The sequence below is a fragment of the Myotis yumanensis genome, unplaced genomic scaffold, assembly GCF_028538775.1.
Source record: "Myotis yumanensis isolate MYYU_CA2020_CCGP unplaced genomic scaffold, mMyoYum1.0.hap1 SCAF_5, whole genome shotgun sequence".
NCBI lineage: Eukaryota > Metazoa > Chordata > Mammalia > Chiroptera > Vespertilionidae > Myotis > Myotis yumanensis.
In genome coordinates, this window is record NW_027223756.1 from 15,039,050 (window position 1) to 15,056,646 (window position 17,597).

At 39.3% G+C, this 17,597-nt stretch overlaps 1 protein-coding gene across 4 annotated transcripts in view; it reads left to right on the forward strand.

The window, feature by feature from the left end:
• EBF1 (EBF transcription factor 1) overlaps positions 1-17,597 on the forward strand; it is a 390,606-nt gene that overhangs the window by 304,835 nt on the left and 68,174 nt on the right. For all 4 annotated transcript variants that reach the window (XM_070414505.1, XM_070414506.1, XM_070414507.1 and 1 more), the window contains one exon: positions 2,162-2,288. In XM_070414505.1, the coding sequence (XP_070270606.1) occupies positions 2,162-2,288 (127 nt within the window). The remainder of the gene's footprint in view (positions 1-2,161; positions 2,289-17,597) is intronic.

Sequence of the window (17,597 nt, forward strand, 5' to 3'; positions counted from 1 at the left end):
TACTGCTTTTTAAAAGTTTCCATATGGACAATTTCTTCTGTATGGGTAGATAGTATTTACCACTATGGTTTTTGAACTATATCATTGTCACTTTTTGCCCTAATGAGGATGATCTTATACAAGCAACTTAACCATTTTAAGATTTTGTTTTCACATCTGAAAAAAAGGATAATAATAAAAGCCATTGCTCTGGCCAAATTAATGTTTAGATGTAAAATCCTCAGGAGTGTAATAGATAGCTCCTAGGACCCTCAATGAGTATTAATTCATAACACTGCAAAGACTCTGTCTGAACAACAGATTAAACGTGCACTTGATTTTGGAAGATCATCTTTTACCGCCCTTTAGAGCCTCTTTCTTTCTCATATTCTCTGTATAATAATAAACTTGATTTCCTGATTTCAATGCTTATAAATAAGAACAGCAAATTAGAAGGTACAAAGGACACCAGGAGGAAACAAAGAGACTGAATAAAATAGAACTAATTTTAAAACCAAAGCTACCTGGTACCATTTGGTATGGGGAAACAGCCTCTTATAACCTTAGAAGTCACTGAAGGATTTTCTATATCACAGAAAGATATACTAGTAAAAAGGGGTATTCCGAATGAAGACCTTGATTTCTCAGGGCTGAATTAAATGATACATACTTTTAATATGATAGCAACTCTAATTGCTGCTTATTTTATAAAACATAATGTGCATTTGGGAAGAATTTCAATATGAAAAGAATGAAACTTGAAGTCAATAGTGTTTTGTGCCTTTTCCGGGTAAACCCTTAGCCATCCAAACACTGGGCCATGGCAATGGACTCAGCATTCAGGGGGTTTACTGAAGTATCTTGTGTGACTCCAGCAACTAAGCTAAAGCTCCACACCATCTGTGGAAGAAGATAGGCCTTTCTAATCATTTTATGATTTTTGTGCCGATAGCCTTTTCTTTATTTTTCAAGAAAGAGCATTTGACAGAAGTTACTGTGGACGGTCAACAATATCCACTTCCCCCATTCTTTCCCCCAGGACTCTGTGTTAGGACAGTGGATTCAGGCAGGACCCACTGGCTGGTATTCATGGGTGTCACCTTGATTCTCATGGTGTCACCTGTGATTCTCGGGGCAAACATTTGGATTGGGCCTGGCTTACACATTAAAACAAAAGCCCTTTCTAAGTTATACCCATAAGGACAGCACACACATACGTTGGTACAAACTGAAGTACTAACCCATAGTAGACTGACTCAATATTCCACAAATATTTGAGCTGAATGAATGTGAGAGAAGTGAAGAAGTGGGCAATGGCAGATACCACAGAGAGAGAATATATAGAATCCAGCACCATCAGACGTCAACCCGTCAAATACCAGGGCTGGATTTTTCAAAGAACCAGATAATGCCAGTTTTATGGCCACTAATAACATTTCAGTTATATAAACAAAGATAAAGAGTAATAAAAAATAAATTCTGCTTCGCGGTGTAATCTGATTGCCAACAGGGTTCAGAAACGAGCTTTCTCGTTGTGCACGTGGCGTTGTATAATGGACCAGTGATCATTCTGCAGGCCCCTCCCCAACCTTCCATTTCCCTTTTATGGACAGTCCTTAGTTCTGCCAGATCCATAAACTATTCCAGGGAGGCAGGTTAAAGCCCTTTGATTGTGCCTCTGGTAGTTAATGCACCAAATGGTCTTTAGGGGCATTTCATAGTGTGCTCTGCAGCTAATCAGAGTGCCTTGGCCCAGTGATTTCCTACCTCTGTGCTTTCCACATGTTTAAGGGCTCAGTTCAAATACCAGGCCCACCGACTTCTGGAGAGACACGACAGAGCCCAGCTCTGAGTGGGGTGTCTGCTTTAAACAGAGATTTTCCAAAGGATATCCTGGTGTAGATAAATCATTTCATTAAGCCAGGTTCACTCTGCAAACCAGGAAGCAGAGTGCCTGCCATGTAGGAAAACTCCGATAAACTTGTTATGGCTGTCCTCTGAGCACTTGTAAATATTGTTGTCCGTGTCTTTTATATAGGCTCCTTCGAGATTGTATTTAAACACTGACAGGTTCATTATGTGTTTTAAAGCTTTGTTTATTGAGAGCTGATAGCAGAGTTGCAAATATGAGTCCTTTCCATATTGCAATGACATTTTTTTTTCTTCCAAATGTCTCCTCTAGTTGATCACTCCCCATGCCATCCGCGTGCAGACCCCTCCTCGGCACATCCCTGGCGTTGTAGAAGTCACACTGTCCTACAAATCCAAACAGTTCTGCAAAGGGACTCCGGGAAGGTTCATTTACACAGGTAAGAACCACTGCAGGGGTGAGCACAGGGCTGCCTTGGCCTCGTGGGTCTTTCACTTGATCTTGTATGTATAAGTGTGTATTTTTTTTAAAACTCTAGTTTCTGTTAAGAACTATTTTCTTTCTCTATTTCACCATATGCATGACCAAATGAGTTGCTGCTATTATTATTATTGTTATTATTATTAATTATTATGAATTCACCTGGATGGCCATGTTGAATGACAGGATCCGTCAAAATAATGGGTTGGATTCCTCAAAAGCAGAATGAGAAATAAAGGAAGGGGAAAAGGCCATAGACAATCCTGAGTCTCTCTGGATGATACACCATCCGTGCTGGGGTTGGCTTGCTTTATGGAGTACGGATGTGCTTTAAAGAACAGTGCGACTTTCTTCCAATCTGGGCACAGCTTTTGTACTGTAGACAGTTGGTAGTTTGCACATTGACTTCTGGGATTGGTGCTTTGTTTCCCTGTAAGCTGCAGTTGGCATGCGGATCTGCCTCGTGGTAAGAAGCTAGGGTTACAGGTGGGAGGTGAGTTCCCTCCCATCGGTGGAGAGAAGCAGGCAGGTTCTCTATGGAAATACACTGAGTGCATGGTCTGAGTGCCCACTGTGCACTTTCAGAGATCTTCGGATTGTGCTGTGCAAACTGGACACGCCGGGATCTGTTTGCAACTCAGATTTTGATTCAGTAGCTCTTTGGTGGGGGACCTGAGAGTCTGCATTCTGACAAGCTCCTGGGTGTGGCTACTGCTGCTGGTCCAAGGACCACAGTGGGACTCATGTACCCCCCTGATTCGTAGTAGTCATCCCTGCATAGCTGTCTCCAGGAAGTGGTCCCATGTTTCCGTCTTCATTCAATAAAGGACCAGTGCAGTCTGTTAACACATCCTAATTATAACCATACAATTCAATAGACACATTTTATTTTGCTGTGGCATTTTACCTCAAAGCATCTTACCTTTTGTATTTAAATACCAGGAACAAAATCAACCATGCTTCTTAGTGTCTGTCTCTCTTTCTCTTTCTTTCCCCAACCCCCTCAAAATTATAAAAACAATTAATGTATCCTGACCCTTGGAAATGCCTCCCAGCCCTTTAAACAAAATGCAGGTTTGGTGCCTGCTTGACGATTAGTTTTAGTTAATTGAAAATTATAGGATTGACCCAAGAGGAAAATTTTGTTTGCACTCCAATCACTTTTACAAATTAAGGAAAATTACCACAATTTTGTTTAGCTAAGGTTTCACACTGAGTTCAAGAAATTAGCTCAGCCATCCCAACAAAGTCAGCACTTTGTTAGTGAGCACTTGAAAAAATAATAGTCTATCTGGAGTTTTGTGGTGTATACAAACGAAGCATAGAGAAAGCGACGATGCTTTATAGAAGTAGGCCAAGTGTTTTTAATTAGGCTCATTGGTTCAGCGTAAGTTTTGAAGAACAATCAAACTAGCAGATTAGCTGTTTCTTTTAAAGCTAGGATTTCTTGCCATTCATTTTTCCCATGAGAACTTCCACATAGCACTACTTTTTTTTTTTTTTTTTTTTTTTTTTTACAAGCCTCATTATGGGCCTGCAGGAAAAGGACCAATTGCAACTTCTGATACTGTAACATTCCCCACCATCATTCCGATGGGTGGGAGTTTTTCACAATGTTCCTCGCTGAACTCGGTGTTCTGGAACATATTACAAAACCACAGAGGCCAAATGTTTTCTCTGAGGAGTTTGGACTCTGCTTTTGGCCGAAAACATTTAGGCCTCGCTGGCTGCTTATTTACTCTGCTCTTAAGAACAAGAAAAGGAGAAGAAAATGTCGTGTGGTGGGAGGTACGAGAGGCAATCAGGCATGATTCCGCCTTGGTGACAACGTCCCTGCCCATTAATGGTTCCATTTTGTGGTCAGGTCTCATTTAGAAGAAATTATTTTTAATCAGTGTTCAACAAAATATCCCCTTGAGCCACCTGGCCATAAAGTTTTTTTTTTTTTTAATCATCCCCATTAAATTACTTAACTTCTCAAAAGAAAATAGCTAGGGACCCATCATTATTTGGAATTTTTTTTTAACCATTTAAAAAAAATTGCCATCAATTTAAGAAATCACATCTTGGAAAACCCGTATCATAGGGGAATTAAGATCAAAGGTAAAAGTGGCATATTTGCCAGTCTAACAAAGTTAAGGATAAGAGGGAGAAATCCTGGATGTGTGTGTACACTTGTAAATGTACAAGAAATGTAAAGTATAAAAAATACTTCTGCTGGCCTCAGACTGTGGGCAATAGACAAGAAGACTTCGTTTTATCAGCATTCTAGGAGAGAGTCTAACCTCTCCCCATGTGGCAAAAAGAAAAATTTGAAGAAATTGGCATGAAAACTTCCCCACTGATGTAGTTGGCTGTTAACAGTCACGGTGACATTATGTCCTTTCTAACAAAAGGGTATCTCTGTTAAAGGCTGAGCTATACATGGGCCTCTTGATCATTAGCATGAAATGCCTGTACCCAGGGTCACTTGTTCATGGTGGTGCTCCCAGCTCCTGTGACTTTCTCAGTTTACCTCTCTGCTTGCCACCGCTCACTAGTGAAGGCATAGAGGAGGGTGGGAAAACCCCTCCTCTGTTCATTGTATGAGAGCACAGGTCATTGCAAATGTTAGCCCTCTTCTTCCCTCCACCCACAGAAGCTCACACTTCATTTTCTTGAACATCCACAGTGTTTCAAGATGTGAGAGTTGGTTTTCTGCATGGGGATCCAGCCCTCCTGTTTCATAATGGAATGTCACTTGGAATTTTTTCCTTAAAAAAGAAAAAAATCCTAAGACTTAAAAATAACAACCCAAACTGAGGCACAGTTGCTGTTTTCTGAGCGTGTGTGAGAGGGTTTGGGTGTATAGATGTGGAAGTCTCTGAAAATTCATAATCGTTAAAAGAGAAAGAGAGAGAGAGAGAGAGAAAGAGAGAGAGAAGCAGCATGGCCTAATCTATGCAAATAGAGGCAGACTTTTTGAGGAGGGAGGGAAGGATTTGACTAAACACAGATTGCCTGCAAGCTGGCTCCACTTGTAAGGACTGTGAGGGCACCCTCCATCCTCGTTCTTCAGCCCTGGGACATGTGAGGGATGCTTAGCTGCCAGATGTGCAGGTCTCCTGTGGTTGCCCAATCAGAGCGCAGGGCAAAGTGAATCCCAACTTTATTAGACCAGAGAAGCTCAACAGCACTTTCCCAGTCTTCTTTGTTGTGGCCAGTTATTCTTACGGAAACCCAGGGCAAGGCTGACTTTAAATGCTCAATGTTTTCTAATAGAAGGAAGCAAACACCCTTTCCAACCACAGGACTGTTTTCAAAGCCCTCCCTCTAATCGGGTTTCTGGTCAGTCGGTCCAAGAGGAAGCAAACCTCCCATAAACCCCCAGTGCCATGGAAGGGGGTCTTCCCAGAGCCTTTGTTATTCTCCCAGCTTGTTTTCCTGCAATTGTGACATCTTTAAGAGACTTGGATCTTGTAGGATTGTAATCTCTCCGGCTAAACTTTAAGTAATCTTTGGAGCTGACAAAAGACTCTTAGGAGCCTTTAGCTGCTTCTTCAAAGTTCTTAGAATTGGTTTTCCTGTTAAGAAGTGGCCAAATCCAAAGGCAGTTTTTACTTCATCCAGTTATTTCTCTATGGGAGAGGCTGCTACCTTTAGGGAAAATGTAGCTGGACAAATGGGCCACTGGGACAAGGTTCGACCGGCTTAGGTGTGCACGAAGAGCTGAATACTGCCTGCTCCCTGCAACGTTGGAGAAAGCCCCAAGGATAATAATCTAACCGCTCAGATGTTTGGTTAGATCACTCAGACTATTTCAACCTCCAGGTTCTCCCATTCTTAACATTGTTCACCAAACTTCCTGTCCCTGTGGAAGGACTGAACCAAATCCCTATATATTAGTCTCAGAATTAACTTTGAAAAAAATTCTTCCTGGAAATGTTTCCTGTTTGTACCTCATGCCCAAAATAACTGCATATAGAAGGGCCATTGTATTGTAGTTGAATCTGCTGTGAAACTCAATGACATGCTCGCGTGTCTTTCAAGTTTTTCTTTTTTCTCTCCGTTCCTCTTGGGTTCTCCCTCTTCCCCCTCCCTCTTTCCCCCTTTTTCATTTTCTTCCCCCCATTCTTTCCTCCCTCACTTCCAAGGATATGGTACAACATAGTGATTGATTCTAGGGTTCAAGAGATCATAGGTGTAGATCCAGCTCTCAAACTCTACCACTTACTCGAGAGGTTATGTTGGGGACATTGATGGCTCTGCACCACAATCACCTCATCTTTACAAGGGAATCATACTTTACTGGCGTTGTTTAGTATCAGAGGAATGTATGTAAAGTACCCAGCATGAGCTAGCATGAGCACCTAGCCAGATATTGGGCGTTTGCTTTAATGACTGATGGCCATGATTATTATTCATTCATTCCTTGCCGAGTCCCTACCATGGTGTAAATGTTTTCCATGTATTGTTTATCTTCTCCAGAATTTCCCTAGAGGTCTAAGAAATGCCCTTTAGGACTTGTAGTAACAAAACTGTAGGAATCAGGAAATTAAAGAAACAAGTAATGCCAATCAACCACAAACAAAAAGAGCAAACTATAAGTAAGGTAACAAGAAAAAGATTTATAAATGTGAATACAAGAATTTTGATAGACCAACTATTTTCTCAGGAATGGCCTCAAGTAAGACATGTTATAATGCAGCCTGATTCGTCAAGTTTTCTGATGTTGGTTTTTCAGGAACAACACACACCTGTTCTCTTGTTTCCTACCCCTAAACTCCTACCCCTCCTCTGGAGGTCACAGCAACATGGATATAGCCGATCCCCAGACCCCTTAAAAGGTGTTTAAGTTTTTGAGGAAATGCCATACTGTTTTCCACAGTGGTTGCACCAGTCTGCATTCCCACCAGCAGTATAAGAGGGTTTCTTTTTCTCCGTATCCTCGCCAGCACTTGTCCTTTGTTGATTTGTTGATGATAGTCATTCTGACAGGTGTGAGATGGTACCTCATTGTCATTTTGATTTGCATCTCTCAGATGATTAGTGACTTTGAGCATGTTTTCATAGGTCTCTTGGCCTTCTCTATGTACTCTTTTGAAAGTGTCTATTTAGGTCCCTTGCCCATTTTTTGATTGGATTGTTTATCTTCCTTTTGTTATGTTGTATGAGTTCCCTATAAATGTTGAAGATTAAACCCTTATCAGTGATAACATTGGCAAATACGTTCTCCCATGCAGTGGGCTTTCTTATTGCTTTGTTGATGGCTTCTTTTGCTGTGCAGGAGCTTTTTATTTTGATATAGTCCCATTTGTTTATTTTCTCCTTAGTTTCTATTGACCTAGGAGCTGTATCAGTAAATGTCTGCAGCAAATGTCTGCTATTTTGCTGCCCATGGCTTCTTCTAAGATTTTTATGGTTTCCCATCTTATGTTTAAGTCTTTCATCCATTTAGAGTTTATTTTTGTGTATGGTGTAAGTTGGTGGTCTAGTTTCATCTTTTTGCATGTATCTGTCCAATTTTCCCAACACCATTTATTGAAGAGATTGTCTTGACTCCATTGTATGTTTTTGCCTCCTTTGTCAAATATTAATTGAGCATAATGGCTTGGATCGATTTCTGGGTTCTCTGTTCTGTTCCATTGGTTTATATGTCTGTTCTTGTGCCAGTACCAGACAGTTTTGAGAGCAGTGGCTTTGTAGTATAGCTTGATATCTGGTATTATAATCCCTCCAACTTTGTCCTTCTTTTTCAAGATTGCTGCAGCTATTTGGGTCTTTTTTTTTTTTTAATTCCAGATGAATTTTGGAGAGTTTATTCTAGGTCTTGAAGTATGTGCTGTTGGTATTTTAATGGGGATTGCATTGAATCTATAGATTGCTTTGGGTAGTATGGACATTTTAATGATGTTGATTCTATCATTTCATGAACATGGTATATTCTTCCATTTGTTTATGTCTTCCAAAATGAGGATATTTTAACAGCACCTGCATCTAAGGAAAAGATTCATCAATGTAAATACATTGATGACAGTGCGTGGGACAGAACTCCCTTAAAGAAACTCAAAAAGAAGGAAGCAGACAATGGAATGTCTTTTTTGAAAATCCAAAGATTTGGTAATTAAAGCACATTTTTATTGGTATTAAATATGTCCCAACTTTCATGTGATTAAAGAAATTGTTTCTTTCTAGGTATTAGAATAGGAATCAAAAGACCTGGGTTCTAATTCTGTTTTACTACTTTCTTTTGTTACTTCTCACAAATATTTGTGAATTGCCTGTTCTATTCTAGGCAATGATTTAAACCAGTTCTAGGCAATTTTTTAGAACTGTATCAAGCAAAACCAGACATAGTCCCTGTTTTCATTGATCTTATAGTCTAAGAGAGAACATGGACATTCATAAGTTTACTATTTCAAATCTGGTGAGTGCCCAGAAAAATAGGTAAAGAGTTTCAGACAAGCATAAAACAAAGGAACTCCAACTGATCAGTTAGAGATTTTCTTTCAGGTAAAGATGCATGAGCTCCAGTTTGAAGGATGACTAAGAATTAACCTGGCCATCAGAAAAGGGTTGGGTAGAAAGGGTAGGGTTGGGAAAAGAGAATAAGTGTTCTAGCAGAAAGGAGCATGTAAGGAAGCATTGAATGGCAGTAAATGTGACATCTTGGAAGGCTGTAAGAATTCCAGGGAGGCTGAAACATCAAAAGAGAGAATAGCAAGCGAGAAGCCTGGAGAAGTAGTTGGGGACAAGCCAATGCAAAGCCTTGTAAACCATGGGGAGGAATTAAGTTGTCATCTTAAGAGCAGTGGGCAGTCCTTGAAGTGTCATAAATGACAGGTGGACATGACCCTATTTTCACGTGGGGGAGAAAAACCTGGCTGAAGGGAGCATAGGAAACCAGAATGGATGTTGGTAGATTCGTTGGGAGGCCATTGCAGTTGTCTGAGAAAGGGACTTGGTGACTTTAATTTGGATGATAATGGCTGGAGATGGAATAAAGTGAGAAGATTCAGGAGGTATTTAAGAGGAAAAATGCACAGGATGTGGAGATGGGTTGGATGAGGAGGTAAGGAAGACAGCAAGCTTAGGCTATTAGAGTTTTGGCTTCCTCTGCTTAATAGATGGTAGGGACGTTCCTCCTCTGGGTGTCCCAAGGGTCTTGTATCAATGAAAGAATGGGCATGAACACGTTTTAACACATATGTTAATTGTTGTAAAGACATAACTAAGCACATAGGGAGAATTGGGGAAAAGAAGGCAAGAATTGTTTTCTTTTCTATCAGATCATTTTCATTTGGGATTCAGCTGAATGAAGGCTGTGCAATGAACACTTGACTAGCAAGCAGTTCTGCCTTAGTGGTGTCCTAATTGGAAGAGACCCAGGAAGAAAGAAAAATTAACAGGCTGCTCCTGTCCACATGTCTTGAATATTACTCCAAATGAGCCATTTACACACAAAGAAAAGAATTCAAGGCAGAGGGAATGTTTATTCTCTGTGCTTTTGTGATTCAAAGGGTAGGTCCCAAGCCTCTTCTCTGCTGAAGGGAGTTCTTTTTTTTCACAAAATATGATTGCTTCTGATCTGATGTATGTCAGTATGATGGGTGACCCTGAACCCCCTGGCATTTGTAAAGTTAGGCACTGTTGGTGCCACAATGGGTACAACAGCAACAAGAATCACTAAAAGTCCATTGTACTTCTGTGACATCTGTAAAATGAAAGCCGTTCCTGCAAAGAATAAGGCTGGTCTGAAGGAGGCACATTATTTTGCATATTTTATGTACATACTTTCCAAGAAATATGACCTTTATTTCCTATTTGGAGTGGAGTGTAATCAGAACTTGAGTAGCTAGTGTAACAGGATCATTAAAAGGGATATTTTCACTGACATTAGAGGTCTAAATGGCCACTAGGCCTTATATACAACCTTGGCTTTTTCCTGTCTACCCGGAGTTAATAAGTGATAAGGCCGGGAGAGAGATAAATCACAGAAATCCCTGTCCAAAGAAAACATATTGACTACAGCCAAGCAAATAACAGACCATAACCAACGGTCCCATTCATCATTCATGTAATAGGGATATAAAGTATTTCCTACCAATGAAACCGTATAGAAGGAAAGGCAGATAAGCTTCCCCAATCTAAGACATGTGATTTGGTTATTAAGGGACATGAACTATTTGTCACATGGCTTTAATCTTTAAGATGTGTTGCCATTTCTAAACTATAAATTTCTGGTCAGGGATTAGAAAGCTATTAACAATAAAGGTAGAAACTGAGCTTTATATGTATTCTTGCCAACGTAATGCAATACTATAAAGTCTTGAACCTCTAATCTCTTTAGCATGATATAACATGATTTGGTTTTCTAAGCCAATAAACTATTTGGGGATTTTCAAAGCTTTTTTTTTATTTATTTTTTATCCAGTATCATGATAAATTAACCCTTCAGTTTTTAAATTATATATGTTGAAACTTTCTCTAAGATCCTAGGGATGGCAGGTGGGGGTGGGGAGGGAGCCTAAACTAAATTTCTTTTCTTTTTCCCCCCTCCTTTCCTGAGATGTATTCCAAATGTTTGATGGAGGATTGTTTTCTGTCTTATTTGTCCATGTTTGCAGAGGTATGGATGCTGGTCTTTCTGTTCATTGTTAACTAAGTGATGTGGCGCCCACTAGAGTATTGCAACTCGCTTTTCTTTCTTTATGGCAAAATAGTCCATACTGATTTCAGATAAATTAGAAAGCATCAATAGAAAGTAATTGAAATAGTAAAAGTGCCCACATTTCTACCAATTCTTTAAACATAAACACTCAATAAATATTACATTATTAATATGAATTTTAATGGCACATATCTTGTCTTTTTTTCTATGCATGTATCTGCCTCATTACTAAAATAGGGTGATTTATTACATAATACTAATTTGGGGTTTTTTTCCACTTAACAATGTATCATAAGCACCAGGACATTATGAATTTAAAACAATTTTGGTCTTGAATAATCATTTTACATCTCAGCATAATCTTATAATGAGATATATCCTTATTTTCTTGTTAAAGCGTAAATACCTTGAATTTGGGTTCTTGTCTCTTTTTATTCCTGGGAACTTACAACACAGGGTCATTAATCCTTTACTCACATTCTTTGGGGGCCACATTGGTCAGAATTCATCAGCCATGCCCAACTGAGTGAGCCTAGGTAGCTCCGAGGGCTGATGTCTCAGAGGTTGGGACCAGCTCCTAAGCCTTCATGCACCTACAGCATGGAGCCATTTGTTTTCATCCTGAACCACCTCTGGAGGGTCAATGACATCCATAAGTTGCCCCCTTGCTCCGTGAAACAGTACTGTTCTTTCCATAACAAAAATGGGAACTCATCTAATATGCTTAACGTATATGCAACTTAATTAGGTCAAAAATTACAGCAGTGGGCAGGTAAATTTAGGATACTCCCTGAACCACCCTCCCCAGGAGATGAGCATGTCCCACTAGCATTCTGAGCTCCTTTCTTCTCTCTCCTTTGTTGACCGGTTTTCCACTCCAGTGGCCTTTCAACTGTCCTCCCTGACTTTTATCCTATGTTTCCTCCTATTCCACACTTTTTATTTACACTGTCTCCTCTCAGTCTTCTTCCTCTTTGCATCACTGAGATGTAAAACATGTTTCCCCTGAGAATCTATGTACTGCGGGCTTTATTATTGTATTACGTTGGCATCATGCACAGACAAGAAAACTTAGAAAGGTGAGTGACTCCTTCATGGTTACGTAGTTATAAGTGGAGGAGCCAGGATTTGGACGCTGGCTGAAGGAGACCGGAGTCCACACTGTGGTAAACCTCTTGGGATGCTACTTTAGCTCATTCAATTTTTGGAATTAGGTGACTCCCTCGAATTAGAGTGTTGGTGATGGTAGAGTGTGGGTATTTCTAGGACATGTCAGGTCTGACAGAACAGGGGCTACATATTTTTACCAAATCCTACCCTTGTGAACACAATGCATATTTGTGTAGAAAATGTTAAAAATACAGAAAAGTGTGAACAGATCCGTTATTCCACCCTGTGAGAAAATCACTGTTAGTATTTTTAGTACTTCTTTAAATATTTTCTTTGTGTGCTCTCATGTCCTTTTATCAGAATGAATCACAGTGTGTTTATGTAAGTTTGTGTCCTGTTTTGCAATTTAAATGATAAAATAAACATTTCATCTGTTAGTTCAAATTCTTCCTAAATACATTTTAGTAGGTATATTATAGTTCATCTTATGGCTGCATCATAATTTACTTACTCATTCACCGATCATTGGATAGCAACATCTTTCCTCTCATAGAACTTTTGACATCATATATGCCAGGATAGGGCATGATTTTGCATATGTGTTCTCCATTTTCCTAATGAAAAGTTTTTATGTTTTAAGGCCAAGGTAACCATATACATATTTATAGAGAGTACTGAATTGTCAAATGTCTACTTTAATATTTTACATATTATTTTAGTTACACATTTAAAATCATCACATAATTTACAATATTTACAAGTGCAGTTGGCCCTGGAACAACACAGGTTTGAGCTCTGAGGATTCACTTATATGGGGATTCCTGGTATAAATAGACTTGTGCAGTTCAAATTCATGTTGTTCAAGGGTTCAAGATCCACGGTTGGGAACTCACATATGTGGAGGGCCCACTTAAGTTACACTCAGATTTAGAGTGTGCGGGGAATTGGCACCCCTAGCAACCACGTTGTTCAAGTGTCAACCAGATAACTTTTTCCACTTTTAGGCTTTATACTTTATAGCCATCAGCATTTTTTTTGAAAAAATCAGAACCAGAGCCATTTTTAATCCCTTCATATTATCTTTGAGATTGTTTGAGATGTTGCTCTTACTGAGTCTATGCATCATGCTTTCCCTGGAAATTTCATCCTAAGCCATAAGTAACCATTTGCTTTATTTAAATCTCCAAACACAACCATTTTCAGCAATGTTTTAAAAACTGATCTTGGAAAGGCTTATTTTGAGGAACGTTTGTACTGGTGAGAAGCCAATGTCCTAGTAAAAATTACTCTCTTTATGTCAATTTTCTATTCTTCCTTTTTGTTTTGACTAACTTCTTCAGCTGACCTCTGTAAGCATCCCCAAACCACCATCCATCATGATTGTTTTATGCTCCAAACAGTACTTAGTTTTAAAAAGATAATTGGGAAAGCACATTGTCATAGGAGATACTTTAAAATTGTTCAAACATATAACAAGGGAACTATTTTTGTGAGATGGATATTCTTTTTCTATATATTTCAGGACATTGATGTTTCTTTCTAGCCAGTGGGTCATACGCCATATGCAATCATGAGTACGAATTGAATACAATACCACATGTTATTTTTGACTTGAATAAAAGTATGTCGTTTTCTTAAGCGGGCCTCATATAATTCAGGGCACTGAAAGTACAGGTGGAAACATCTCGTTAATGTCCGATTGGAGAATTTCAGCCAGACCTCTCTATGGTGGTTAGGGGGTGGAGAGAAGCTGGGGCTCCCTCAATTGTGGCAGAAACAACAGAAGAGCAGACTTCCCCTTGTACCCACTGCTCTTCAGCCTGAAATGTAATTGTTCATCTTTTTCCTGTGAACATAAACTGTGGTTCACTTCTTACATCATGGGTGGAAGGCCTGACCGGCTGGGCAGAGCCACCTGGGATCCGTCTGTGGTTAGCTTCAGGAAGTCCCAACCCCTGGTTACTATGGAGTTAATTTAGGCCTTTGTTTAATGTCACAATGTATTCACATTTAAATATCTGCACAGAATAAAGGCTTCCTAGTCATTATACACATGTGTATTGTTTCCTTTTAGTGTTAACTGATTTTTTAAAAAAATATTCACTGAGTCCAGGCTGACTGTGTGAGGCTATTGGGAGGTTTGGGTGGAGGAACGTGTCTCTGGAGAATTTGCTATGAGCAAGCTTGTAGGTCTTGTACTTCCGTTTCTTCAAGTCTAGAAAAATGAAACATGTGCACTGTTTAGCTCGGAAGGTGGAGGAAGATCATCTAAAGGCTTGGAAATTTCACTTAATAAAATTATTAGCATCAAATCGAAAACATTACTGTGACTTGTCAGAATGTTATATGTGAAGAGCCAAAGTTCAGGCTTGGCTGTTCAGCCTCTGTGTGCCTTGTCTTTGTGCCGTGCCTATGCAGTTAAGTAAAAATACTTTAATGAAGTCTTTACAGTTGACCAAGTCTTTTCTATTCAATTTTTTTGTGTGTGTTCGTTTACCTGTGAGGTAGGAAGGACAAGCATTTTTAGCCCCATTTTCAAGTGTGAAAAATGAGTTTTAGAGAGAAGTAGTGAGGTAGTTCATTTCAAGTCATTTAGGTCGTCACATGGTGATGGGTCTGACATCAGATCTCTGTTACTCCGAATAATTGATTATACTTAATGGCATCTCATATTTTTAATCTACAAAATGGACTTACCCTACTTTTACTCTTTTTAAATTTCTTTTATGGACATTCATTAGATTGGGGGTTTCTGGAGTCTTTAGCTGCCTCCTTGGCATTGATGCCTGGGTTACATGTAACACTGTTATTTTTATCACTTACCACTAGTTGATATGATCTAAATTATTTCTGTGTTCCCTTGTGTGTATAGTCTGTCTCTCACTAGAATATAAGCTCCATGGTGAGTCCAGTCTGTTCACCACTGTATTCTCAGGGCCAGTACAGTGCTTACTGAAAAGAGGGAACACTCAATACTGATCAATCAAATCAATGAATGGAAGAAAGTCTGAAGGTATTATTGAAAAATTGGGCCACAAATTTATGGGATGTGAGCCTTAAAGATAACCTAATTACCCAGGTTGCTGATGCTTTTACAGATGATAAAAACTAGGCTTCCAAAGTTTAAAAACTTGGCTGATGCCATTTGGCTGGTGGTAGATCTTTATACCTGAGTCTTTTTCTTTGACTGATCAGCAGAAGGCTTATCTCCACACTGTGTATATTCCCTGTGGGCTCACTTAGTTGTAGAGGAACTGTATAGCTATAGATTCTGGAGTCAAGACAGACCCCCAATTTGAATTCTGGCTCAGTCCATTTCTAGCTTGTGTCGTAACCCACTGGGACATGCTCATCTCCTGGGGAGGGTGGTTCAGGGAGTATCCTAAATTTACCTGCCCACTGCTGTAATTTTTTTCTGGTTCTGTATATAAGTCAATCATGTGTTGGTGTGAGAAAGCTTCAGTTACCTCCTCTACAGAATGGTAAGATTGGTCCAGGCTACCTCTGAGGGCCTTTTCATCTCTAAAATTCAGATTTTCAGGAGTCTGTTCTCTCGAATCCTTTTTAAATAAGACTCACCACTAACTGAGCTCTTACTATATGCCATGCATTGAGCTAAGCTTTTCACATGCATTATCTAATGGAATCCTCTCAGCAAGCCTATGAGAGAGTATCATCCCCATTATACAGATGGGGACGAGTTGGATATTTCCTCTTGGCCACAGGGCTCAGGGAACTGACTCTACATTCTGCCTTTGAGCCTCAGTGCCCTGGAGTGTGATAGGCATAGCTGCACTTACAGTAGTGACCTTCCTGTTAGTGAATTTGGAAGCAAAATCATCATCTTCAGGGGCAGTGAGAGAGAGAGATAATTGCAAGATGATGGAGACCAGGGACGAGATTAAGACGTGTCCGGGGAGAGGTCTCTGCTGTGTGCCTGGCACAGTGAGGTGTCTGCTGCCCACTGGCTGGCAGTGAATGAATGCATGAAGTGTTGTCAGGCCTGCCCTGCAGCTACCCGGGTGGAAGGTATCACTGTATCAATGGCATATCCCAATTCATAAAAAAAGCATATCTTGTAAGTGGGTTCTGCTTTAAACCTTACTTGGTGCTTGTGTTCGAATTCAAATAAAAGAGATTTTTTTCAGACCAACCTAAAAGGGCTCTCAATTGTTGGTGAAAAGCAATAATAATAATAATAATAATAATAATAATAATAATAAAAGGCCAGTTGTCCATTGTTACTAAATCTAAATGTAATGAGTGGAGTAAAAGTAAAATATATTAATTCCACTTTTCTAACTGCAGCTAATTAAGGGTAGCTCATTTAAAAACGGACCTAATTTAACCACTAATATAAGTATTCAATTAGAGTTGTTCCCACTGCTTTCTTCTCCTCAGAATCTTTTTCATATACTTACATCTGATGCAGTCATAGTGTGAATCCTTCTAAGGGTCCAGGTTATAATGGAAAAGAGGTTTTAGGGCTTCATAATTGCCCAAATTAAATAATATGTACGTAAATGGAGGTTTGAGTTTAAATTGTACCCTGCAATGCTATAAGGAATTGAGTCCCTATATCCTGATACCTACTGGCCAATCAGAATGAAATGCTCCCCATTTTATTCTATACCACTTAGCATAGTTTATTGCAATATTAAGTACAAGTTACAAGAAGCACATTGTTGTTTAAGACTCATTGATTTAAGCAGAACTATTCTTATAAAGTTTCGTAGGCTTTTACATAAAAAGAGAAGAGCCCATATAAAATTATAAAATCTTAATGCAATATAACAGCCTATAATATAATATTCTCCCATTTTCTAAAGAAGCCATCAAAAAAATTTTAATGAGTTTATTAGAACCACTGTTTGTGAATTCTGGGATGTCCTGTCTAATTAGACTTAATGGATTTAAGCATTTCTCTAATGAAATCTGTAGCTTAACTCACCCGGGGTTATATTCCTTGTGCCCCTGTCCTTAAAGTGATTTTACTTTATTTTTATTTGGGATGGCATTAAAAAGAAATGAAAGACTATGATTCTGCCTCATTCTCAGATGGATATAGTGAAAAATACAGTGCTTATTATGAAGTTAATGTGAATTACCATGTAATTACCACTGGCTGCACTGTAATGATTATTTAGTTACCACTGAGCATTCTCTGCCAAGTAACACACATTATTTCATAGGAAGCATAGAATTAACTCAAGTCATCCCGGAACTCACGGAGGGAGCATATTCCTGATCTCTTTCCTTAAGTGTTGGCGCTGCTAATGTTAACATCTAAATAATCAGGCTCGGAGCAAAGCGACAGCCGAACAGGGTATGAGTTTACATGATTTGATTTGCGGATGTTTTAAACACTTAGCAGGAGAGAGCTAGAGAGAAGCCAATTAAATCTCTCCAAGGTGCATAGAGTTATCTCCTTTGTGAGAAACAATTTAAGGGGATTGCATTGGCTCTTTAACTGGAGGGGAGAAGCAGCATTAGGAATGAAATTTCAGA